The 24,898-nt window shown below is 54.0% G+C and overlaps 1 protein-coding gene, 1 long non-coding RNA gene, 1 other non-coding gene and 1 pseudogene across 4 annotated transcripts in view; 2 read left to right on the forward strand and 2 right to left on the reverse strand.

The window, feature by feature from the left end:
- SP2 (Sp2 transcription factor) overlaps positions 1-18,206 on the forward strand; it is a 34,642-nt gene extending 16,436 nt beyond the window's left edge. Inside the window, exons 2-7 of the mRNA XM_017349172.4 lie at positions 2,848-2,927; positions 3,667-4,641; positions 12,957-13,269; positions 15,446-15,620; positions 15,844-16,037; positions 17,023-18,206. Of these exons, the coding sequence (XP_017204661.3) occupies positions 2,848-2,927; positions 3,667-4,641; positions 12,957-13,269; positions 15,446-15,620; positions 15,844-16,037; positions 17,023-17,123 (1,838 nt within the window). The 3' untranslated portion in view covers positions 17,124-18,206. The remainder of the gene's footprint in view (positions 1-2,847; positions 2,928-3,666; positions 4,642-12,956; positions 13,270-15,445; positions 15,621-15,843; positions 16,038-17,022) is intronic.
- LOC127484479 (large ribosomal subunit protein P1 pseudogene) lies at positions 8,240-12,950 on the reverse strand (annotated as a pseudogene). Its single transcript, XR_016224168.1, has one exon. The product of XR_016224168.1 is annotated as a large ribosomal subunit protein P1 pseudogene (transcript).
- On the forward strand, positions 10,588-10,672 carry LOC127484543 (small nucleolar RNA SNORD86). The gene has a single exon (XR_007911605.3). It is a non-coding gene; the product is annotated as a small nucleolar RNA SNORD86 (small nucleolar RNA).
- On the reverse strand, positions 17,175-24,868 carry LOC149121147 (uncharacterized). Its single transcript, XR_016224171.1, has 2 exons — positions 24,733-24,868; positions 17,175-20,936 (listed from the first exon to the last, which is right to left on the reverse strand). It is a non-coding gene; the product is annotated as an uncharacterized LOC149121147 (long non-coding RNA).
- Between the last annotated feature and the right edge of the window lie 30 nt (positions 24,869-24,898).

Below are 24,898 nucleotides of genomic sequence, written 5' to 3' on the forward strand. Positions count from 1 at the left end.
ATTCTGGTTCATTCCCCAGATGCCTACAGCAGCCACGGCTCGGCTAGATCCACCGAAGGTAGGAGCTCAAAACTCCAGCTGGGTCTCCCAGAGGGGTGGCAGATGCCCAAAGTACCTGAGCCATCATCTGCTATCCCCCAGGCGCTTAGCAGGGAGCCAGATGGGAAGTGAGAGTAGCCAGGACTTGAACTGGCGCTCTGATAGGAGAAGTGGAGGTCCCAAGTAGTGAGTTAACCTGCTGTAGCAGAATGCCAGCCCCTGTTCACTTTTTCACTTTTTTTTTTTTTTTTAAAGATTTTATTTATTTACTTGAGAGGCAGAGTTTCAAGGTGGGGGTGGGGGGACGAGGAGACAAAAGTCCTCCACCCACTGGTTCACTCCCCAAACGTCCGCAACGACCAGAGCTGGGCTTATCCTAAGCCAAGAGCCAGGAGCTCCTGGAGCTCCATCCACTTGGGCCATCTTGCACTGTTTTCCCTGGCCACAAGCCGAGAGCTGGATCGGAAGCAGAGCAGCCTCTTACGGGATGCTGGCGCCGCTGGTGGAGGCTCAGCCTGCTACACCACAGTGCCAGCCCCTCCTGTTCACTGTTTAAAAAGATCCTTATCACAGTGAAAACTCAAGAACAAAATTGCCTCTGAGGAGATGCTTGTGGCCCTTGGGCCTGGGACCTCCCTCACATATGAGGTTGACGCAAGTCCTCAGCACTTAGGTGGAGTCATGTTCAGCTCAGCCCCCAAGACCAGACTGTCATTCTGCCACATTCTTTCCCTTCTTGTTCACAAGAACGTTGTGAGCACTTTAGTCAGATGCCTTGTTGAAAACTTTGTAAGAAAGGTTTGCTTGGCCGGTGCTGCGGCTCACTAGGCTAATCCTCCGCCTTGCGGCGCTGGCACACCGGGTTCTAGTTCCGGTCGGGGCGCCGGATTCTGTCCCGGTTGCTCCTCTTCCAGTCCAGCTCTCTGCTGTGGCCCGGGAGTGCAGTGGAGGATGGCCCAGGTGCTTGTGCCCTGCACCCATGTGGGAGACCAGGAGAAGCACCTGGCTCCTGCCTTCGGATCAGCGTGGTGCACTGGCCGCAGTGGCCATTGGGGGTGAACCAACGGCAAAAGGAAGACCTTTCTCTCTGTCTCTCTCCACTGTCCACTCTGCCTGTCCAAAAAAAAAAAAAAAAAAGTTTGCTTGGTGTGACCTGGGTTCTGCCACCACGTGCCTGTTACTTGTGATCCCTCCTTGGCTGAGGATCAGTAGCTGACACTGCAGTACATGTGCACGCAGTGCGGGGCTGTAGTCTCCTGCTGAGTGCTGTTTGCATGGACTTGGGGCCTGATGTCCATGGAGGGCCCTGGGTGCCTTCTTACCCCATCACTCGGCCTGGGCTTCCCCCTTTCTTTACCTTTTCCCATTTAAGGATCGTTCTCCCAAAGAGGGCAGCCAGAGGCCAGCCGGGACCGGAGTGCTTCTGCCGTCTCCTTGACATCTGTCCTCTTCTCACCAGATGCCCAACGGGGGCTCCCTGCCTTTTTGTCTTTTTGAGCCTTGTCTCTGTACTTCCTGAAACCTTTTCCCAGAGGCTCAGGATGCAAGTCTGCCCCCTTGACCCGTGTTGGTTTCCTTGGTGAGTCATGAGCTCCACGGTGGCATGGATTCTTCTATCGAAGTTCTCATGACTTCTGGTCAAGATTCCCTTCATTACCTCCTCAACCTCCTCTGTTTATTTACTTTTTAAGAAGTTCTTTGATTTATTTGAAAGGCAGGATGACAGACAGAGGGTGAGAGGTCTTCCATCCACTGGTTCACTCCCCAGGTGGCTGCTGTGGTTGGTCTGGCCCAGGAGCCAGGAACTGCATCTGGGTCTCTGATGTGGGCGGCAGGGGCCAAGCACCTGGGCCATCCTCGCTGCTTTCCCAGGCACATTAGCAGGGAGCTGGATTGGAAGTAGAGCAGCCGGCATTCATGATAAGGAACACTGGTGTCACAGGCAGTAGCTTAACCTGCTGGCCCCGAAACCTCCTTTATTTTTGTTTAAAGTATAATATAGTATGGTCTTTGTGGGAAAATGAGAAAATACTGAAAAACAAGGAGAAGAATTGTCAAGCAAAATTCTGCCACTAAGAAATAATGGCTTTTAACACTTTAGCTTTCTTAAAGACTTTTTCCATTTGGCTGTGCTCTTATGGAAATAGATACACATTTAAACAAAACAGAATTGATTGTATTTTAGCCACCTCAGATGTTAGCTCAGACGTTAGCTCTTTTCAGTCTTGGTGATCTTCATGGGGCCACCCTGCTGCCCAAGTGTAAGTTCCCTTAAGAGAAATCACCCATGTGCCAGTTACCAGGGGCCCTTGTGTCTTTGTGGTAAAGGCTGAGCATGACGCTCCCAAGACTTCGGAGGCCAGCGGGGTTTCCTCCTCCCCTCGAGTCCTGGCCCAGCCAGGTAGAAGTTGCTGCAGTAGAAGCTGCTGCAGGAGCAAGCAGGAAGCTTGGTCCGCGCTAGAGGATTAGCGCCTGCGCAGTACTGAGGGCTCGGGTCCAGCCGGGCGAGGCAGCAGCGCCACCATTGAGAGCGCCATCATGTGGCATGGCTCGGTACTGAAGAGTTAGTCTTAGGCATCTCCTGATTATTCCATGCTCTGTGGTGGCTGAGGGGACAGGGAAGGGGAGGTGGGCCCAGCCGTCCTCTTGGTGACAGAGACATGGAGCTGCCCCCCGAGAGGTGGGAGTGCGGGGAAGGGTCCCTGACTTCTGCTGGAGAAGCAGCAATGAACGGCATGAAGATCTGAGGCGTGGGAGCTTGGGTTCCTTCTGGACCTGTTGGGCCTCATTCCATCTCTTTCCTTCCAGCAGATCCACAGACCAGCATGGCTGCCACTGCCGCTGTCAGTCCCAGTGACTACCTGCAGCCTGCTGCCTCCACCACCCAGGCGAGTGCACTGAACCCCAAAGGTTGGGGCTGTCAGCGGGGGGACGTAGAGCAGTGGGCGCCAACACCTGTGGAAACTTGTTCCCCCTCTGAGGACCCTAGGGCACGGGCCCAGGGAGGCTCAGTTATCCACACTTTCTGAACTGAGAAACCGTGGCCGTTTACCAGAGGTGCCATAGTTGGGATTTGGGGTGGGGGGGTGGGGTGGAACACACTGATAACTCAGTCAAACTGGGTGTTCCTTCCACCAGGCCCCTGCCCGTGAGGGACACACGGGCTGTCTCACTGTAGCCCCAAAAGACAGCCCTCCCCGATTTATAAAGCCGAATGCACCACGCCAAAGAAAACACTGCCTGTGGCCCTCTCATTCCCCCTCCTCCCCTCCCACAGTCATCCCTCAGGGTCTGCTCAGTCCATGTGGTAGACTCCGCTCCATCGGCGACGTGCTCCCTTGTTAGGCACAGACTATGGGGTGTGAGAGGTCAGCTCGTGCTGTTAACTCTCCCCGTCCATGGGCAGCCTCCGGGGAGTTCCTTCCTGAGAAAGACGCTACCCACCTTTGCTGCCTTACCTAAGAGAAACCAGCAGCAGAGGGAGCCCGGAGCCCTGAAGGAGGGGGACCAGCAGGTGCCTGCCCCAGAGTGTGGAGGGCTGCCCAGAGCAGGGGACCTTGAAGGGCAGAGGGGCTGTGACCAAGAGGCCTTCCTGTCTCACTCCTTTTGTCTGCTGGACTCTTGCAGGACTCCCAGCCATCGCCCTTAGCCCTGCTTGCTGCAACATGTAGCAAAATCGGCCCCCCAGCTGTTGAAGCCGCTGTGACACCTCCTGCTCCCCCACAGCCCACACCACGGAAATTGGTCCCCATCAAACCTGCCCCTCTCCCCCTCAGTCCGGGCAAGAATAGCTTTGGGATCTTGTCCTCCAAAGGAAATATTCTTCAGATTCAGGGGTCGCAGCTGAGCACCTCCTATCCTGGAGGGCAGCTGGTGTTTGCTATCCAGAATCCCACGGTAATCAACAAAGGGAGCCGATCGAATGCCAGCGTCCAGTACCAGGCAGTCCCTCAGATTCAGGCGAGCAGTTCCCAGACCATCCAGGTGCAGCCCAATCTCACCAACCAGATCCAGATCATCCCTGGCACCAACCAAGCCATCATCACTCCCTCACCGTCCAGTCACAAGCCGGTGCCCATCAAGCCAGCCCCTGTCCAGAAGTCCAGTGGCGCCACCACCCCGGTGCAGAGTGGGGCCAGTATGGTGAAGCTGACAGGTGGGGGCGGCAATGTGACGCTCACCCTGCCAGTCAACAGCCTTGTGAATGCCAGTGACACTGGGGCCCCCGCTCAGCTCCTCGCCGAAAGCCCCCCCGCCCCCCTGTCTAAGATGAACAAGAAAGCCAGGAAGAAGAGCCTTCCCGCCTCCCAGCCGCCCGTGGCGGTGGCTGAGCAGGTGGAGACGGTGCTGATCGAGACTACCGCAGACAACATCATCCAGGCAGGAAACAACCTGCTTATTGTTCAGAGCCCTAGCGGGGGCCAGCCAGCCATGGTCCAGCAGGTCCAGGTGGTGCCCCCAAAGGCCGAGCAGCAGCAGGTGGTGCAGATCCCCCAGCAGGCTCTGCGGGTGGTGCAGGCCGCATCTGCCACACTCCCCACCGTCCCCCAGAAGCCCTCCCAGAACTTTCAGATCCAGACGGCTGAGTCGACGCCTACTCAGGTACCACGTGCCCTCTGCACCTGCCTCCCTCTCCTTTGGGTCCCCCTTGGCTTGCTTTTGAAGATGGTGCTGATCATCTCGAGATCTGATCTGAGCGTCAGGAGTAGGATTCTTTGGCGCAGCGTGGGTGGCCATTTCTGCCTGACAGATGGGCTCCCTTCAGTTCACAGGGCTTATCTCTGCAAATCGGATGAAAGCAGGCATACTCTGGTCCTTTTTCTTTATGGGTGTCTTTTTGGGGGGATGGGTAGGGGACAGATAGATACTTGTTAATAGTTCATTTTTTATTATAGGATTACATACTTAGAGCATTATCAGGAATGAGCAAATTCAACAAGAACCATAGCATTCAATGTAAAAAAATGAATAAGGAAAAGGTTTAACTTCAAACCCCACACTTTTGTCCCTTTTCCACCTTACTCGGTGTTTTTATATGGGCATATGCTAATTGCTGAAATGGGGGATAACATTTTTGGTCTTATTTTTACTATTAAAAAAACAGCTGTTGCTACTGAGGAATGTATGTGGTATATAGTTAGCTATAGACAAAATTGAATGAATGACAGTGGGAAGTTGTACGACTCCTGGTGGAGAAGTGCCCTTGAATTTGAACTATGGATGTGGAAATCATTCAGGAAGAAATCTGAGGTCTGCCTTAAAATGCTCCCTTTGCTGGCATGTATTGCTGGGTGATTTTTTTTTTTTTAATTATTTATTTGTCTCAATATCTGTGAAGTCCCATTATCAGGCCTACCTTCAAGGTGGAGAACTGAGGTGACACCCACTCAGGTGCATGTCCACAGCAGTGGCTCCCCTCCCTTCCGTGAGGTCCCATATCTTCAGACTGACCGAGGCAGAACAGAAACCCAGGAAGTACTAGCATATGCAGAAAGATTTAGGTATGACATTTTCTAATGATTACATTAAAGTACTCCAACGTGCTGGTTGTTACATGTTAGCTGTGTATCTGGGCTGTTTCCATCTTGTTGCTAATTCCCAAAAATGCATAAAGGAAATGCACATTTGATTAAAAATGTATTATATTCTTGTATCAGAGGTTGGCAGTCTGGCCTTCAGGTCAGATCTGGCCCACCCACTTGTTTCTGGAAATGACGTATGACTGGAACACACACATCTGTGGTGGGTTAGCAGAGCTGAGGAGCTATTTGGTTCTTACCAGAAAACCTGGCTGACCTTTCAAATATAATTTTTTTCTTTAAAACTTGTTTATTTATTTGAAAGGCAGAATGACACAGAGAGAGGGAGAGACTGAAAGATCTTCTGTTCACTGGTTCACTGCCCAGATACCCAAAAGAACTGGGGCTGGACCAGACTGAAGTCAGAAGCCAGAAACTCCATCCAGGTCTCCATGTTAGAGGCAGGACCCCAAGTACTTGACCATCATCCGTTGCTTTCCAGGGCACATTAGCAGGAAGCTGGATTGGAAGTGGAGTAGTCGGGACGTGAGTTGGTACTCTGACATGGGATGCCAGTGTCAAGAGGTGGCTTAACTTACACTGTGTCATAACGGTGGCCTCTCAAACACAATTTTTAAAAAATCAGGTACAAAATAATAATCATTTGAAAAAGGGGGAAAAACCAGAAAACCAGGAATGAGATTTGTGTATTTATTAAGAGATGACTTGGGGCTGGTGCTGTGGTGTGGTGGGTAAAGCCACCGCCTGCAGTGCTGGAATCCCATATGGGCGCCGGTTCGAGTCCCAGCTGCTCCTTTTCTGATCCAGCTCTCTGCCATGGCCTGGGAAAGCAGTGGAAGATGGCCCAAGTCCTTGGGCCCCTGCACCCACGTGAGAGACCCAGAGGAAGCTCCTGGCTCCTGGCTTCGGATCAGCGCAGCTGCAGCCACTGCAGCCATTTGTAAAATGAACCATCGGATGGAAGACCTCTCTCTCTTTACCTCTGCCTTTCAAATAAATAAATAAATCTAAAAAAAAAAAAAAGATGACCTGAGGTTTGTTTGCTGGCTTTTAACTGAGAAACACAGCCCTAAATAATGCAGGAATTAAAAATAAGCCACGATTAGAATCACAGCCGGGGTTTTTTCTTCAAAGAACTGAATCATTTTGGGCATGAGCTGCCAGCCGGATCCCCTGTGCTTTCCAGATGTGTGACGCTGCAGGAGGGCAGTCACCTCAGAGCACAGCCTCCAGCCCAGGGGCTCAGCACGAGCGAGACACCTCCCTGCTGAGCCTCCCTCTTCCCCAGCAGTCCCCCACTGCGACGGCGCCATCTGGCGGGTGGAAGCTCTGACACTGTGGGGCTGGACCGGTCAGTTACTCTGTGGACGCCCCTCTGTGAAGGTCCATGTGACAGACTCTCACAGGTAGATGCAAGTTGTGCACTTTCCTGTGGAACTGTCGCAGAATTGATGCTGTATTCTCACTCCTAAAAGCTGGTGCAGGAGTTCAGTGTGTCCCAGTACTAGCGTCTAATGGACAGAATTATAACAATTTTTTATTTATGTAAAAGGCAGAGTTACAGAGAAAGAGGGAGAGACAGAGAACGGTATCACCTCCATCCACAAGTTCACTCCCCAGATGGCCCCAGTGGCCAGGGCTGAGCCGGGTCTCCTGTGTGGGTGGCAGGGGCCTAAGCACTTGAGCCATCTTCCACTGGTTTTTCCCAGGGAATGGGATAGGAAGTGGACCATATTGGATACTGGTGTCACAGGTGGCAGGTTTACTCACTATACTGCGATGCCGGCCCCCAAATTAAAACATTTAGTTTAATTTTTAAAGAATATTTATTTATATTATTTATTTGAAAGTCAGAATTACACAGAGGAAGAGACAGAGAGAGATCGTCCATCTGCTGGTTTACTCCCCAAGTGACCCCAACAGCTGGGGCTGGGCAAGGCCGAAGCCAGCAGCCAGGAGCTTCTTATGCATCTCCCATATGGATGCAGGGGCCGAAGCTAATGTGCTTTCCCAGGCACATTAGCAGGGAGCTGGATCGGAAGTGGAGCAGCCGGGAGTCTGCTGGTGCCCATATGGGATGCTGGCACTGCAAGCAGCAGCTTCACCCACTACACCACAGTGCTGGCCCCAGTTTAATGATTCTAATTGGCTTTATTTTTGATTCTAGAATTGGACAACACTTCATTCCATAAAATAGAGTAAGTGTTCAACCAGCTGAGCAGAAGAGATTGGTTTTATAGACAGAAAAGGGTTGACAAAAGCAGAAACAAAAAGAGTGGGCTCGTCATCTCAGAGTTACTTTCTTTGTATACAGCAACAGAGAGACAACAGGAATCTGACCAGCTGGTTAGTATCAGGTCACTTTTCTTGTGTAAGGGTTAAGGCAAGGGGCACTTCTTTATGCTGATTGAAACTGGCCTGTTCAGGAAATGCTGTGTTTTTACTCTAATCCTGATTCCTCATTACCTCAGGTCAGCAGCTTGGTGCTGGGGAACCTGAGCATGAGTGATCCTATCCTGAGTTTTAGTCTGGTGTGCTGGGGCCTCGTGCAGGAGCTCAGTCCTAAACAGCGGCCTCCCATGATGTTTAGTGATAGTGGTGCCTGACACATCTCTGTGCCTTAAGGATACTTTTCCCCTTTTGTCATGAGTCTTCAAAAATATTTATTCGAAGGGCAGAATGAGAGAGAGAGAGAAAGAGATTTTCCATCTGCTAGTTCACTCCCCAAATTGCCACATTGGCTGAAGCTGAGCCTATCTGGAGCCAGGAGCTTCTTCCAGGTCTCCCACAAGGGTGCAGGGGCCCAAGGACTTATGCCATCTTCTACTGCTTTCCCAGGCCATAGCAGAGAGCCGGACCAGAAGTGGAATAGCCGAAAATTGAACCAGCACCCGTATGGGATGCTGGCGCTGCAGGCCAGGACTTAAACCTACTGTGCTACAGCACCGGCGCCAATATAACATGTTCTTACATTTACAGAAAAGCCACAAGGAGCACAGAGTTCCCTAGTTTTCCTCATTGTCAGACATCTCACATTAGCTTGGGAATTGTCAAAACTAAGAAACTCTCATTGGCATATTCTTTTTTTTTTTTTTTTTAACTTTTTGACAGGAAGAGTGGACAGTGAGAGAGAGAGAAAGAAAGGTCTTCTTTTGTCTGTTGGTTCACCCCCCAATGGCCGCTACAGCCGGCGCATCGCGCTGATCAGGAGCCAGGAGCCAGGTGCTTCTCCTGGTCTCCCATGCGAGTGCAGGGCCCAAGCACTTGGGCCATCCTCCACTGCACTCCCGGGCCACAGCAGAGAGCTGGACAGGAAGAGGAGCAACCGGGACAGAATCTGGTGTCCCGACTGGGACTAGAACCCGGTGTGCCGGTGCTGCAGGTGGAGGATTAGCCTATTGAGCTGCGGCGCCGGCCCATTGGCATATTCTTATTAACTAAACTCCAGATCTGATTTGGATTTCACCAGCTTTTCCATTAATGTCCCCTTTGTATTCCAAGATGGAATTCAGGTTCCACATTGCACTTAGCCGTCTGGACTCTCCAGGCCTCCCTGTCTGTGGGCATTTCTCAATCTTTGCTTGTTTCCTGAGGTATCCTGTAGACTGCCACCTGATCCAGGTTTGCCTGGGGTTACGGGCGTTGGCAAAGAAGGCCAGAGGCAAAATGTGTCTCCCCTCACCTATCAGAGGCGGGGAGACGTCCCTGCTGCCATTAACCTTTGTCACTTGGTTCAGGTGCTGTTTGCCAGGTTTCTTCCCTGGTGCCACTGCTTTTCCCTTTTTGTGGTGTTTGGCAGTGACTCTAGCCCACCTGCAGGGTAAGAAGTAAGCCCTACCTTCAGGAAGGGGGATGTGCACAGTATTAGGAGTGCTTCCGTAAGGAAGACTTGTCTCCCCGCTCACTTAGCCATCCAGTTCTTTATTTCATATCACTCTGCAGTCATGTATATTTGTTTTATACTTCGGGTTAGATAAGCCAATACTATCTTTTTTTCTTCTTCTTCTCTTAACTTAAAAGGCTGACAGAGAGATCTTCCAACCCCTAGTTCATTCTAAACGTCTCCAATAGCTGAAGCTGGGCCAGGCCAAATCCAGGAGCTGGAGGCTCAATTCAGGTCTCCCACATAGGTGACAGGGACCCAAGCACTTGTCACCTGCTGCCTCTCATACATGCATCAGCTAGGAGCTAGAATCAGGAATAGAGTCCGGGACTCAAGTCCAGGCGTTCTGACGTCAGATGACGGAGAACTAAGCAGGGTCTTAACTGCTGTGCCAAATGTGCAACCCTCAGTCCCACCCCTTTTTTGTTACTCAAATTGTTCCAGCTTTGGCCACTGGGAGCTCTTTCAGTTTGGCGGCTGTATCCCTTGAAACGTCCCCATGCTCAAATATCAGCTGTGCATGATACTCACGCCGCAGGACTTCTCCTTTTAAAGTGTGCAGTTCAGTGGTTTTCAGCATACCCACAGAGTTGTGTAACTTCAGAACAGTCTCATCACTCCCCAAAAACCATATCCCCATCTCCCCCTCCCCTGTCAGCCCTGGTTCATGTTCTGCCTCTCTGTGGCCTGTTCTGCACGTTTCATAGAAGTGGTTGAGGGAGAGCGGCTTCTTCCTCTCTTAGCACCACGTGTGCAAGGTGCATCCGTGTTGCAGCAGGCATCAGAACTCACTCCGGGGGTCTGCCCAGCCCCTGCTTTTTAGTCTCTTCGTGGTCATGGCAGTTTCTCACTTCTGTCATTCTCTTTTTCCCCATTTATCTAAGCCAGTATCGATTCATGGGTTCTTACTTTATTCAAGGGTTGTAACCAGTTCCCAGCATTTTGGTGTTTTTGTTGTGCCAGGTTTGGCCAGGGGGAGCCCTTCCCAGCCTGCTCATTGCTAACAGCCTGCCATCCAGTGAGCATCCTTCCCTTACCACAACAGCAGGTGTTTTGAGCTCTTCTTGCCCTCACCCTGGAACCAGCTATCTCCCCAGGGAGCAGGAGATAGCAGAAGCCAAGGCCTGTCATGGTGATGGCTGACCAGGGCTCCCTGGCTTTTACAGGCCTCTGCTGGGGCCGAACGGCCAGTGCTGGTGTCTGAGCGATTCCCAGGGCTCAGATCTCCAGAGCCCTGAAGACAAGGGCAGTGCACCAAAACAGGGACTCGTTTTCCACTCTGCCTTCATTGGCCAGGCAGCTGCTGCCAGGCACAAAGGCTGCATCTCCTGATACCCTGGCTGACAAATGCAGTGTTGCTTCATGAAGCGACTGCTTCTCTGGGGTAGCCACGGGTATATCTGGGGAGGAGCTTCAAGGACAAGTTGAAGAGCAGCTGTCCTGTGAGACTGGAGAGAGTCCACAGAAGACCCTGGGTGGCACGAAGGAAGCCATGGTTCAGGCAGAGGCGCGGCTACTGAGGTCACCCACAGGCTGGAGAAACTGAAGCAGTGCTTGAAGGAGGAAGAGAAGCACCCGCTCTGCTCGCCCCGGCGTCCTTGAGAAACAGCTGCAGTGTCCACAGGACGCTGCGGGGACGCACAGAACCAGAGGGAAGAGACAAAGGCTCCAGGAGGCTCGGGAGGACGGAATGGGAAAGCCAGGTTCCTTCCCCCAAAGCCAAGAGGAAGAAATGTTCTCCCGAGGAGGAAGGTGAGCAGTGGTCGCGATGAGCCCAGGCCTCCCCCAGAGGAAGAAACCCGCAGCCCAGGAGGGCTCAGCTGACGCCGAAGAAGCCGAAGACGTGGGAGCAGGATGGTCCCCAGGGAAAAGAGGATGAAGAGGCTGCTGGCAGCAAGACAAGCACCAGGAAAAACAAGCAGCTCCAGACACAGAGTGGACTTCCCCCGCTGGGGGCGGAGTGTGCCCCAGGGCAGCATTCTCCACCCTATGTCCTCTGTCCCACTGACAACAAATTGAAAAACAAAAGAAAGAGGGCCTGAGTGCTAAGTGAGCTCATGGCCACCAGGGCACTGCTGCTTCCAGGTAGAGCTGGGAAGTATATATAAACAAGCATGCAGCTTGTGTGTGTACATGTTCAATGTGGGCACACACACCACACATGTATATCTATTTCTGTACATACAAGAGGTCTTCAAAAAGTTTGTAGAAAATGTGTATTGTGAAAAAGACACGCGTGGAATACAGATTTTTTGCACCAAAATAAACCTTCAGTTTCCATTTTCCCACAAACTTTTTTTTTTCCCCAGAGTTCAGCTTTCTATTGAAAAGAGCTTTAGTCAGAAAGACCAGAGCTCATGTCATCATCACCAGACTCCTCGGCTTCTTCTCTCTTTGCTGCTACTCTCTTCTCCTCAGCTGGAGCAGCAGTGGAGGGGCGGGACTTCCTGCTGGGGCACAGCAGCCACTGGAACGGGTCTACCGGCCTCCACATTGCAGAGGAGGCTCCCGACATTGACATTGGCCAGGGCCTTTGCAAACAGGCCCAACCAAAAAAGTTCCACGTCTGCACCGGCCACTTTAATGAGGGCATTGACGTTCCCCTCCCTGATGGTCATCTTGGTTGTGCAGGAAGAGGGCAGGGTAGATGCAGGTGAGCTTGGGCACACAGGCCATGCCATGGGCGACAGTGGGGCTAAGGCTAGGAGTGGTAGTCACTGGACGAAGTGAAGGCCTCACCCCAAAGCAGCCCTAGCTCCTCATACTGAAACCCAGGGTTTCTGTTTCCCACGCGGCACCAGTGGGTGCAGTCTGGCTTTCTCCTTCCCACGTTCATGCCTCCCTTCTCTGACAGGGAGAGACTTCTCCCAGTACTCCCGTTATCCATCACACTTCCTTTTTGGATCAGTCCCCCCTGAGTGGCCCCTGCCTCCCACATGGACGCCGTCCTCAGCCTGCTGTGCCAGTTGGTGCCGCCATTCCCTTGTGGACACCCTCCTTGCTCTTTTCCCCACGCAGGCGGTGACACATGGGGCTTGAAGGCTTTGGATCCATAGTCCCAGGTTTCCTTCCAACAAAGCCAGCCCACATCCTACTTCCCCTCCTGCTGTGTCCCTGCTGTCCCACCAACAGTGAGCATGTATTTTTCCATCTTTGCCAAGCTGAATAGGAGGAAAATTACTTCTTATTAACACGTGGCTCTTAAGGACTAACAGGAAGCTGTTTCCATTTGTTTGATGGTCATTGACAGTGCACTGACTTCTGATTCTTCAGTTCTGAGACTGGGCAGTTGGTTATGGTTTCCATGCCAGGCAAGTCAGGGTGTGCCAACCCTCGGTGAACGCTGCGGCATGTTAAGTGTGTCTTCGGGCTGCTTGAGGGAGTGCCTTGGGCTGGCAGAGAGGCTCCCAGGTCTCACTTGGGCAAGGAGATCTGCAGGCACCATGAGCCCCATCTGTCCCAGAGTGCTGACTTGTTCTCTGTGGCCCTCCCAGGTCTACATCCGCACGCCTTCCGGTGAGGTGCAGACAGTCCTCGTCCAGGACAGCCCCCCAGCAACAGCTGCAGCCACCTCTACCACCACCTGTAGCAGCCCTGCTTCCCGAACCTCCCATCTGAGCGGGACCAGCAAAAAGCACTCGGCCGCAATTCTCCGAAAAGAGCGTCCCCTGCCAAAGATCGCCCCTGCTGGGAGCATCATCAGCTTGAACGCGGCCCAGCTGGCGGCGGCTGCCCAGGCTATGCAGACCATCAACATCAATGGCGTCCAGGTCCAGGGCGTGCCTGTCACCATCACCAACACTGGCGGTGAGGGAAGGCCCTCTATGGCCAGGGGGCCTGGCATGGGGACCTGTGGCCCAGCCCTGGGATTCCCGGTAATAACAGGATGCTGCTTGTCACTTGCCCGTTCCCTTTCCACTGAAGAGCACGTCCACGTGTCTTCCACAGTGCTGTGACGGCTGAAGACCGTGATGGAGGAAATAGATGTACCCAGGAAGACCTTCTAAGTAACATGCACATTACTGTTTTTAAAGATATATCTGAGGGGCCGGCACCGTGGCTCATTTGGCTAAGCCTCTGCCTGCGGTGTGGGCATCCCATATGGGCGCCAGGTTCTGGTCCCAGCTGCTCCTCTTGCAGTCCAGCTCTCTGCTGTGGCCCAGGAGGGCAGTGGAGGATGGCCCAAGTATCTGGGCCCCTGCACCTGCATGGGAGACCAGGACGAAGCACCTGGCTGCTGGCTTTGGATTAGTGCAGCGTGCTGGCCGTAGCGGCCATTTGGGGGGTGAACTAACGGAAGGAGGACCTTTCTCTCTGTCTCTCTGTCTCTCACTGTCTAACTCTACCTGTCAAATAAATTTAAAAAAATGTATTTGAAAGGCAGAGTGACAGGGAGAGAGGAAGAGGCAGAGATCTGCCATCTGCTGGTTCATTCCCCAGTGGCCTAAGCAGAGCAGAGCCAGGAACTCCATCCTGGTCATCTGCATGGGTGCCAGGGCCTCTGGTACTTGGACCATCTTCTGCTGCCTTCCCAGGCACATCAGCAGGGAGCTGGATGAGAAGCAGAGCAGCTGGGACTTGAACTGGCTCTGCAGTCTCGGATGCTCCAGTGGCTAAGCCCCCTTTGCCCCAACACTGGCCCTGCACATTAGTTTGATACAGACCGATGACAGGTGTTTAAGGGAGTCCCTGGGTAAGGGAAATTGGGAAAGGTTTCTTGGAGCCTTGGCCAGTGGGGGTGGCTTTTGCTGCCCTGCACTTCTGTTCAGCGGTGATATTTACGCCTGAAAGCAGCCTTGCCAAGAACAAGAGGAAAAACTGGGGCCACCTGGCAAAAGCGTTCCTTGCACTCTTTACCTGGGCAAAGGTAGTGGGAGTTCTCTGGATCTCCCCTTTTTATCTTTTATGTATTTATGCATTTGGTTTTCCCATCTGAGGTGACCCCAAGAGGGAAGGATAGGGTGTCCAAGAGAACTTGATTTTTCCCAAAGCCCATAGAGCTGTTTTCCGTGTCTGTTAACACAGTTCCCTATCTCACAAGGCCCTAAGGCCAGAGGAGACTCAGAAAGAAGTGTTCCAACACAGGACTCTTCCCAGCAGTCATGTGGGCAGGGTCTTTGTTGTTGTTGTTGTTGTTCTTTTTAATTCTCTCAAGATGGATTTATTGGAAAGGCAGAGTGACAGACAGAAGGAGAGATGGGGAGAGGAAGGAGATCTTCCCTTTGCTGGTTCACTCTGGAAATGCCTGCAACAGACAGACTAGGCTAGGCTGAAACCAGGAACTCCATCAGGGTCTCCTGCGTGGGTGACAGGGACCCCAAGTACTTGGGCCATCACCTGCTGCCTTCCAGGAAGCTGAGTTGAAGCATGGAGTAGCAAGGACTTGGACCAAGCACTCCAGTGTGGGACGTGGGCGTCCCAAGTAGGGGCTTCGCCTGCACAGCCCCTGTCCCGGCAGTGTCAGAAAGCAGGTTGTCTGAAGGCGGTGTGGCTCAGGGCCTGGCTTCAGATCCTGGTTCTGCCATTTAGTAGCCGTGTGGCCCGGATATGTTACCCAGCCTCAGTTTTCTTCCTCTGTAAAGTGGGGATGATGGTATCTGTTGTATAGGGTTGTGAAGATTAAATGAATTGATACATGGCTACTTGAAAAAGTTTCTAGAAAATGGAATTAAAAGGTAAGTTTGGCACGAAAATTAAAATCCTTGCACATGAGAGGACCTCAGAAAGTTCACGAAAAATGCATATTTTGAAAACTACACTGGCTTTTTTGGCACCAAAATAACTTCATCCTTTAGTCCCATTTTTCCATGAACTTTTTGAAGTCCCCACGTCTCTATAAGGTCTCTACAATGGTGTGTGGCACACAGCAGGCTCTCGAAAGATACTAACTAGCTGCCGAGATTATCGTCTGTATTGTGGAAAGAGGGCTGGCTCGAGGTGTCAGGCGTCCTCGTCCTGAGCTGTGCCCTCCTCTTCCCCACAGGGCAGCAGCAGCTGACGGTGCAGAATGTTTCTGGGAATAACCTGACCATCAGTGGGCTGAGCCCCACCCAGATCCAGCTGCAGATGGAGCAGGCCCTGGCTGGAGAGGCCCAGCCGGGGGAGAAGCGGCGCCGCATGGCCTGCACGTGTCCCAACTGCAAGGACGGGGAGAAGAGGTGATTGGAGGAGGGGTGGGTGCCGGCTTCCCCAGCCCCTCCCCGGGACGCCTGTCAGGGCTTCAAGCCAGTCCAGACCCAGCAAGGAAGAGCTGGCAGGTCCCTGCCACCTCGCCTCCTGCCTTCTCTGCTCTGACCAGACCCCCTGTCCCGGGCTCCATCCTGTGCCTGCCTCATCTGCTGCCTCTTCCCATCCCCTACCCACCCTCAACCCAACTCTCAGGTCTGGAGAGCAGGGCAAGAAGAAGCACGTGTGCCACATCCCCGACTGCGGCAAGACTTTCCGGAAGACATCCTTGCTGCGGGCCCACGTGCGCCTGCACACCGGCGAGCGGCCCTTTGTCTGCAACTGGTTCTTCTGCGGAAAGAGGTTCACACGGAGCGATGAGCTGCAGCGGCACGCCCGCACCCACACAGGTCAGCTCCCCCATGCCCCCCCACCCCCACCAGGGATCTGCCACACTGAGAGGCCTGGGACTGCACAGGAGACCCCTCCACGTCATTCCTTTGTCGCAAAGTTTCCCGGATGCTGTCGGCCCCGCCGCCCTCTGCCACATCTGCAGTCGCTTATTTAAAGGCGGGACGTGGTTTGCCAGGTAGCCTGCAGCGCTCACGGGTTTTCTGGGCTGCCGCTGAGCCTCTCTGTGAGGACACCGTGGTTCCACCCGTGTCCCAGAGGCATGAGAGGCGGCCAGGGCACGCCCTCTGGCTCCCGGTCCATGCTCTTAACTGCTATCCCACGCAGCCCTGCCTACTCTCATTTATCTAATGATTGTCCTTGGATTGTTTCTTGCTGGCCACTGAGTGTCCTGGGCCCTCATTTATACCCTCAGTAATGTTATTTTTTATCTCACTAGTTTGCTATCATAATAATGATTTATTTTAATGAAGTAGCAACAAAAATGCAAAACTAGGAGAAAAACATTCATCCATCTATCCCCCAAAACCATCTTGGTCCACAGCACGCACTTGGGCAAACACTGCCCTTGTGGCTGCCCCGGTGAGCAGAGCCCTGTCTTGGGACTGGGGTTGGGAGCCTGGTGACCCAGAATCCCAGCTCCTGGCCAGTGGGAGGGACAGGCCTCACCCTGGCAGAGGTGGAAGAGTGAACCCAGCCGTCTGGCAGCTGACCAGCAGGGTCAGGAAGTGATTGGGGCTGGCAGAATCTGAGGGAGTGGGGTCCTCTGAGAAGGGGTTCAGAGTCAGAGGGACCAAGATCAGAAGGCGGGCAGGCAGCCCTGTGGGGAGACTGCAAGGTGCAGGGGACAGGAGTGGGAACAGAGCAGACTGCAGAGGGCAGAGAGGACCGAGACGTGATCAGAGGGGTCAGGTGGGCAGATGAAGCGGAGCCAGTGTGTGAGCAGGTGTGTGTGCACGGGGTGACAGGTGTCTCCTCTTCCAGGGGATAAACGCTTCGAGTGCGCCCAGTGTCAGAAGCGCTTCATGAGGAGTGACCACCTCACCAAGCATTACAAGACCCACCTGGTCACAAAGAACTTGTAAGGTCTGCTGAGGCAGGCGCCCCACAGACACGGCCCCACTTGTCCCGCCGGGCCTCTGGCTGAGAGGCACCCCTCGCTGCCCTGGGCCCGCTGCAGCTCCCTCCTGTGACTGTGTGCCCACAGGAAGGGACTCTGCTCCCTGTCCCCTCCTCCTCCCGAAGCCCCTTGGTTCTGCCTTGGCCCTGCCCTACTCACCATGAGCTCCCGGCCCGCCCAGACCGTGGACACTGGTCGTGCCCAATGAGACGTTCTGAACCAGGACGCGTGGGAACCCTTATTTCCAAAGGAAAAACATGCATTTCACTCCGTGGAGGAGCAAAGTGAGCCCCGCCCCCGCCCCCAACACTGCCGGAGTCCGTGTGCCATGCCCCTCTCCCGCACCTCCCCAGCCCTGCTGGCCACTGTGGGTGCCCGGGGCCCTGCACCCAGCACTCCACTGGCACCCACCTCTGGAGAGGCCAGGAGGCCACCAGGACGCCACGTGGCCAGCACCGGCCCAGCACATTCCAACTTTCTATTTAAAAACTGAAGATGCTGTGGACTCCGCCCTGCCCCCTTTTCTATGGAGAACGCTGCCTTACGCCCTACTCCAGATGATGAACACTGTGTATCGCGTGTGCTTTAAACAAGTTTCAGTTCATTGCTCCCTCTTCCTTTCCTGTCACTCACCTCCCCACGCCTGCTTTCAGTTTAGGGTTTTAGGGGGCAATGACGAGCATATGAAATTTTTTTTTCACTCCAGCCATCCTCTTTCCTAAGTGACAGAGCATTTCAACCCAGACCCGATTCAGGTCCAGACACCAGAGCCCTCCCCAGCCCAAGGCCTCCCTGTGTACAGTGTATATTGTATAATAGACAATTGTGTCTACTACATGTTTAAAAACATATTGCTTGTTATTTTTGAGGCTTTTAAATTAAACAAAAATCCAACTTTATTTTGCGTTGTAACTGCTTGAGGTCTGTTTTATGAACTAAGTGGCAGATTTGTTGTCCTTTTATTAACGATGTACTTTGTTGGTCAGCTCTGGACTGACAAAAATATTTTTCTTGCTAATAAATTGAGTTGCCTGAGGCAAAGTCTGCACCTTAGCAGTCCAGCTTCCTTTGTCTTAACCTTGGAGGGCTCAGAGGAGGAACTGCGAGGTGGGAGCCCTGGCCTCCCAGAACCGTCCACCCTGGCACCAAGGCAGATGCAGGACGCAGCCTGAGAGTGGCCTCGGCCACATGTGCCCCAGGGCCCAACACAAGCGCTTCCGCTTTCTGCTCTGTCAGCCAGGTTAGCTCGTGCCACGGAGCAGGTGGCGCACAGCCCCCTCACTGCAGACTCCCCAGCCAGTGAACTGCCACCTCCCTCGGCTCCTCTCCCAGGAGACAGCTTTGGCTGCGCAGCTCGGTACAAGAAGCCCAGAGAAAAGAGCCAGAGGGTCGTTGGTCAGCCACTTGCAGACTCTCCAGAGTCCATAAAAACACAGTTCCCTCCCTGCCCCAGGCAGGTTCCCGGGAGGGCCTGGCAGCCCCGGGGTAGACTCTGGCCACAGGTTTCCTTCTCCTCCCTTGCCCTGCAGCCCAGGAAGGGCAGTGAACTGACCAGTGCTTTCTGGTTTTAGCCCATGCTACAGAGCCAACACTTTGCTGTTTTTTGTTTTTCGTTTTTTTGGCAAGGAGGGCCACGTGCAGCCCCGCTAGCTCTCTTAGGAGCCCCACACTTGCTGGCTGAAGGCGCTGAACTTACACGCCAGCCACACACTCTGGTGACATATTTTGAGAAAGACAGAATGGGAAAAGAGAAGGGTGCAGCTAGCCCCAAACCCCTCGGGGATGCTCCTGCCGCATGTAGAAACTGGGCTGAAGAAGTGAGGTCGCGGATTAATGAGACTGAATAAGAAATAAAGTCTGCCCCACCTCCAAAGCTCCAGTGTGTTCTTGGCTGCCTCACCAGAGCCTTCCAAGCAGGGCCGTGGGCCCCTCCCCTTCCTTAGGCGGCTCATCAGGAGTCCCCGCCTCCTTCCCCAAGGCCACTGCCCCCTCCCTTCCATCGGCACTGCAGGCTCCTCCTACTCAGCCCTTCTTCCTGCCTCACTTCAACCCCCAGCCTTTAGCTCCCAAGGCAGCCTGGCTTGTGCGCTCGGGCAAAACACCAGACTGCTGCAAGTCAGCGCCCCAGGGACCAGAAGGGCACTGTCCTCACCAGAGAGCAAACAATGAGCACCACGGGTAAGTGTCAGTGACCCTCGTGTGACCGCACGCCTGGGATGTAGCCTCCACCATGCCAGGAGCCCACGCTGAACTTTGGCCGCTTAAAGTTGTACAAGAAAGCCAGCTCTGTGTATGTGTGTGTTTCCTATGAGAAGTCAGAAATGCAGAGTTTCACAGGAAACCTCACTTAACACAGCAGGACAGGAGTGAGCCAAGGGCAGTCTGTGACTTCTGCCTCAACCTCCCCTCTTCCCTGGCCAGTAGCATCTTCTCTAACCACCCTGACAACCTCCTACCCCTAAGTCTTGCCTTCCCCAAGTGACAGGATTGCGATGGCCAAAACAGAGCTTAGCCTGCTCCCCAAGGGAGTCTCTAAATGCCTGCTTCCCATATTGGAGTTCTTGGGTCTTCAAGTCCCAGCTGCTCCGCTTACACGCTAACTTCCCGCGTAGGCACCCTGGGAGGCAGCAGTGGAGGGCTCCGACAGGTGCGAGACCTGGATGGGGTTCCCAGCTCCTGGTTTCGGTCTGGCCCAGCCCTGGATGTTGCAGGCATTTTGGGGGTGAACCAGCAGATTCATTTCTCTCTCTCTGTTTCCTGCTCTGCATTTCAAGTAGATAGAAATAGTTATTTGAAAGACAGAATGGGGGCCGGTGTTGTGGCATAGCAGGTTAAGCCGCTGCCTATGGTGTTGGCATCCCATATAGGCAACCAGTTCAAGTCCCGGCTCCTCCACTTCCAATCCACTTCCTACTAATGTGCCTGAGAAAGCAGCAAAGGACAGCCCAAATGCTTGGGCCCCAGCCGCCCACGTGGGAGACCTGGAAGAAGCTCACGGCTTCAGCCTGGCCCAGCCCCGGCCATTGTGGCCACTTGGGGAGTGAACCAAAGGATGGAAGATCTGTCTCTCACTCTCTCTGTCATTGCATTTCAAATCTTTTTTAAAAAGGAAGAGTGACAGAGAGAGATCTTCCATTTGCTGGTTCACTCCCCAAATGGCTGCAATAACCAGGGCTGAGCCAGGCCAAAGCCAGGAGCCTGAAAATCCACCCAGGTCTCCCAAGTGGGTGGCAGGGCCCCAGGGACCTGGGCCATCTGCTGCTGCTTTCCCAGGCACATTAGCAGGGCGCTGTGTTGAAAGTAGAGGAACTGACACCCAGTATGGGATGCTGGCATCATAGCAGTTTAACCCACTGTTGCACAATGCCAGCCCCAGTAAATATTTTTTAAATGAGGAGGCAGCTGTACAAAATAGGTGGCACAGACCCTGGGGCTTGGGCCGCCGAGCTCACTGTCTGAAGGCTCAGGCTCCTGTCACCTCTCCTTCCCCTGCCTGCACGAGGTGAGCAGGGTCCTCAGTCCCTCCTCTCCACCTGACCCAGGACCCACTGCCCTCTAGGAAAGCACAGCCTGGGTACCTTGGATGGCACCACCGCAGAGGCAGGCAAACAGGCTTCCCGTGGTGGTGGTGGTGGTGGTGGTGGTGGTGGTGGTGGTGGTGGAAGAGCAGGCCGCGGGCCCCCTGGAGATCCAGTGGGGTGCCCACTGGTCATCAGCCTGGCTGTGGTCATGTGTAGGTCCCTGAGTCAGGGATCAGCTCTGCCTCAGTCCTCCTCCCCTACAGGATGGAAAGAGGGCCGGGTTATTAATCTGCACCCCTGCTCCCTCACCCACAGCCTCCCTTAGGCTCCATATTATCTCGGTCTCTTCCTGACCTCCGGTACCTAGAGGGGCTAGGCCGTGTCCGCTCAGCACAGGCACAGATGGCCGTGGCCTTCTTTCTAGCCCTAAGGTCTCAGGGGCCCAGGGCTAGACCCAGCCTCTACCACCGGCTCTCTGGGCGCTCACTCCCATCGGGCAGGGTATCCTAAACATTGGCCTTCCGCAGACAGGTGGCCTCCTCACCACACTAGGGAGCCTCCAGGAAGTCTGGCCCAAGCTTCGGGACTGGTGGCAACTAGGAGGTAGTGGTGGGGAAAGTGGGCTGGGGTGGGAACTCTGTCGGTGCAGGAGGCAGCACTGGTCAACAAAACAGACTGGACTGTCACCGCAGACTGAGGGGACGTGGCGGCGAGATGCAGCGTGGAAAAGCAGTGGAAGGCAGTCCAGGTCCTTGGGCCCTTGCACCCACTGAGAGACCTGGATGTAGCTCCTAGCTCTTGTCTTCTCTCTCTGTCTCTCCCGCTCTTTCTAAACTCTGTCTTTCAAATAAAATAAATGATGAAAGAGAAAAAACAAAAACATAAGTAAATAATAATATAAAATAAATAATAAAAAGATTTACTTAATTTGAAAGACAGAGTTCAGAGAGAGCGGGAGAGACAGAGAGAGAATCTTCCATCTGCTGGTTTACTCCCCAAATGGCCAGGGCTGGGGCAGGCCAAAGCCAGGAGCCAGGAGCTTCATCCGGGTTTCCCACATGGGTGGCAGAGGCCCAAGCACTTGCACCATTTTCTGCTTCTTTTCCCAGTCCATCAGCAGGCAGCTAGATTGGAAATGGAGCAGCTGGGACTTGAACCAGTGCCCGTATGGGATGCTGGCATTGCAGGTGGTGGCTTTTGTTATGCCACAATGCTAGCCCCCATTAAAATAAATCTTAAAAAGTAAATACATAAATAAAGCCTGGCTCTTACCACCTGCAAGATGACTATAGCAAGGAGCACCAAGTCCCTGCCTGCTTGCCTGGTCTATTTGCTCACCGACTGGCTCCTGCAGCATGGATTAAAACCTCTAAGTTCAGGGCTGGCGCCGTGGCGCAGCAGGTTAAAGCCCTGGCTTGCAGTGATGGGGTTCTATATGAGTTCCAGTTCAAGTCCTTGCTGCTCCACTTCTGATCCAGCCCCCTGCTAAAGCACCTGAGAAAGCAGTGAAAGACCCTGGGAAAGCCCCTGCTACCCACGTGGGAGATCCAGAAGAAGCTCCTGGCTCCTGACTTCAGATCGGCCCAGCTCCAATCGTTCCAGCCATTTGGGGAGTGAACCAGCAGACTGAAGACCTCTCCCTCCCCCTCCCCCTCCCCCTTCCCTTCTCCCTCTGTGTGTGTGTGTGTGTGTGTGTGTGTGTATGTCTACCTGTCTCTGTAACTCTTTCAAATAAATAAATCAGGGGCTGGCGCCATGGTGCAGTAGGTTAATCCTCCACTTGCAGTGCCAGCATCCCATATGGGCTCTGGTTCTAGTCCCGGCTGCTCCTCTTCCAATCCAGCTCTCTTCCGTGGCCTGGGAAAGCAGTAAAAGATGGCTCAAGTCCTTGGGCCCCTGCACCCGCTTGGGAGACCAGGAAGAAGCACCTGGCTCCTGGCTTCGGATCAGCGCAGCTCCGGCCATTGCAGCCATCTGGGGAGTGAACCAGAGGATGGAAGACCTCTCTCTCTGTCTCTCCCTCTCACTGTCTGTAACTCTACCTCACAAATAAAATCTTAAAAAAAAAAAAAAAAAATCCCTCCGTGTTCCCCAAGTGCACTGTGCCATTACTCACCATCACCCCTCTGCCTGGACCAGCCATTCACCAAATGTCCACTCCCTTTACCAAACCTCCCCTGGCTGGCTGTTCCCTTTCTTGTTCCCCTTCACCCTGCAGAAACGTCTCTAAGTGCCTGCAGTGCTTTAGCTACAGCTCTGCCTCCTCCAACAGACGACCCGGCCCTCGTGGACAGGAACCCAGCTGCCATCACCATCTTAGTGTCACCAGACCTAGCAGCTCAGCACCTGGCTGGAAGGAGGCCTCTCTAACAAGTGCCTGCTAAACGCACCCATGCCCATCCCTCTGAGCTCAACTCTTGGTTTGGAAGCAAACCACTCACAGAATCTTGTCTTGGTGCTCTAGGATCCAGGGCCAGGGCAGAAGTAGCCTCACAGCGCTCAGAGTGTGGCCCCATGAGCAAAGCGGCCTGAGTGGACCGGCACCGATGACCAGTTACTGCTTACACAGGTCCAGCTGCAGAAGATCGCGAGGCAGGCAGGGCGGCCGCGTTCCTGCGTAGGAAACCACTTCAGCAACAAAGCAAGTGCAGAGCCGGTGCCGCGGCTCACTAGGCTAATCCTCCGCCTTGCGGCGCTGGCACACAGGGTTCTAGTCCCGGTCGGGGCGCCGGATTCTGTCCCGGTTGCCCCTCTTCCAGGCTAGCTCTTTGCTGTGGCCCAGGAGTGCAGTGGAGGATGGCCCAAGTGCTTGGGCCCTGCACCCCATGGGAGACCAGGAGAAGTACCTGGCTCCTGCCATCGGATCAGCGTGGTGCGCCGGCTGCAGCGTGCCAGCCATGGCGGCCATTGGAGGGTGAACCAACGGCAAAGAAAGACCTTTCTCTCTGTCTCTCTCTCTCACTGTCCACTCTGCCTGTCAAAAAAAAAAAAAAAAAAAAAAAAAAGTGCAGCCAACTCTCAACCAAGCTGATGGGGGTGGGGGTGGGGGGGTGACGGCGGCACAAAGAAATGGCAACCAGTGGAGAATGCAGAGGCCAATACCTCTAAGCCTCCCGGCGTGTATTATTTCTTTGCAGCAAATTTGTCCTGCAGATTGCTTGTGCCTCGAGCCAGGCACACGCCATAAGGGATGACAACCGAGGCACCTCATGGAGAGCTTTGTGAAGTTCAGCTGTAACGCTGACATCCGGGCAAGCCGGGAAGTGCCCCTGACCCGGCACAGACCCGGGGGGTGGGGAGACTGCCCAGATGGCTCTCTCAGCTCCCCTTCCTGAAGCTGGTGGGAACCACAGGCTGCTCCAGCCTGGTCAAAGCTGGAATGGACCCTGGCTGCTTCGCCACTTCCCTGTGCACAGCCACCTGCTCCCCCGTTGCTGGCACTGACTGAGGGACTAACCTGTGACCTGCAAAGGGTAATGTGGGAAAAGGGGGAAACTCCACCAAGATGACAGAGACCCAGGACAAGGGGCACGGTGGCAGCCTTTTCGTGACCAGAACTCTCTAAGTGTGAAGTCTGACGCCCAGCCACAGAGCAACCCATGAACAAAGGGAGCAGGACGCAGGGACCCCGTTCAAGAAAGGGGCTGGAAGGACGGTGCAGAGCTACAAGAGGAAGATGGCTCTGCTCTGGGATGTCTTGATCCCAGATTCCCCTTTGCCCCTACCCATCCAGCGTTCTCCCGCCTCACCCCGCTGTCTGTTCTGACCCCATGGCACCCACCGCACCGCACAGCACCCACAGCACTTCAACCTCTCCCACCCGCAAGCCCAACCAGAGCACCCCTTCGTCTGTGGTCCCGCCACCTTGCCTTAGAGACCGGCCCCTACTCCCTTTCTTCATTTTTCCTTGCCCGGTCCATCAGCCTCGCCTCCCAGGGTGCTCCCTGCCCCAAGCTTGCCTTCGGGCGCCTGAAGTGGGCCAGTCACTCCCCTGGAAGCCCCCAGGGCCTCTCCCCCGCCGCCCCCGTGACCGGGCTGCAGCAGTCTCTATACCTTTAACAAACCTCCACGTGCGTCTCAACGGCAGTGACAGCATTTCCGAGTCTCTCTGCTCCCGCCCCCGGAGGCGCTGCCCATTGGTCACTGCCTTCCTCTGTTCTCGTTCTAATTGGTTTCTCTCCGGAAAACGCCAACCAATGACTTCTCCGCGTCTGTCTCC

This window comes from Oryctolagus cuniculus, chromosome 17 (assembly GCF_051225735.1).
Source record: "Oryctolagus cuniculus isolate XC-2025 breed Fujian yellow rabbit chromosome 17, ASM5122573v1, whole genome shotgun sequence".
NCBI classification, from domain to species: domain Eukaryota; kingdom Metazoa; phylum Chordata; class Mammalia; order Lagomorpha; family Leporidae; genus Oryctolagus; species Oryctolagus cuniculus.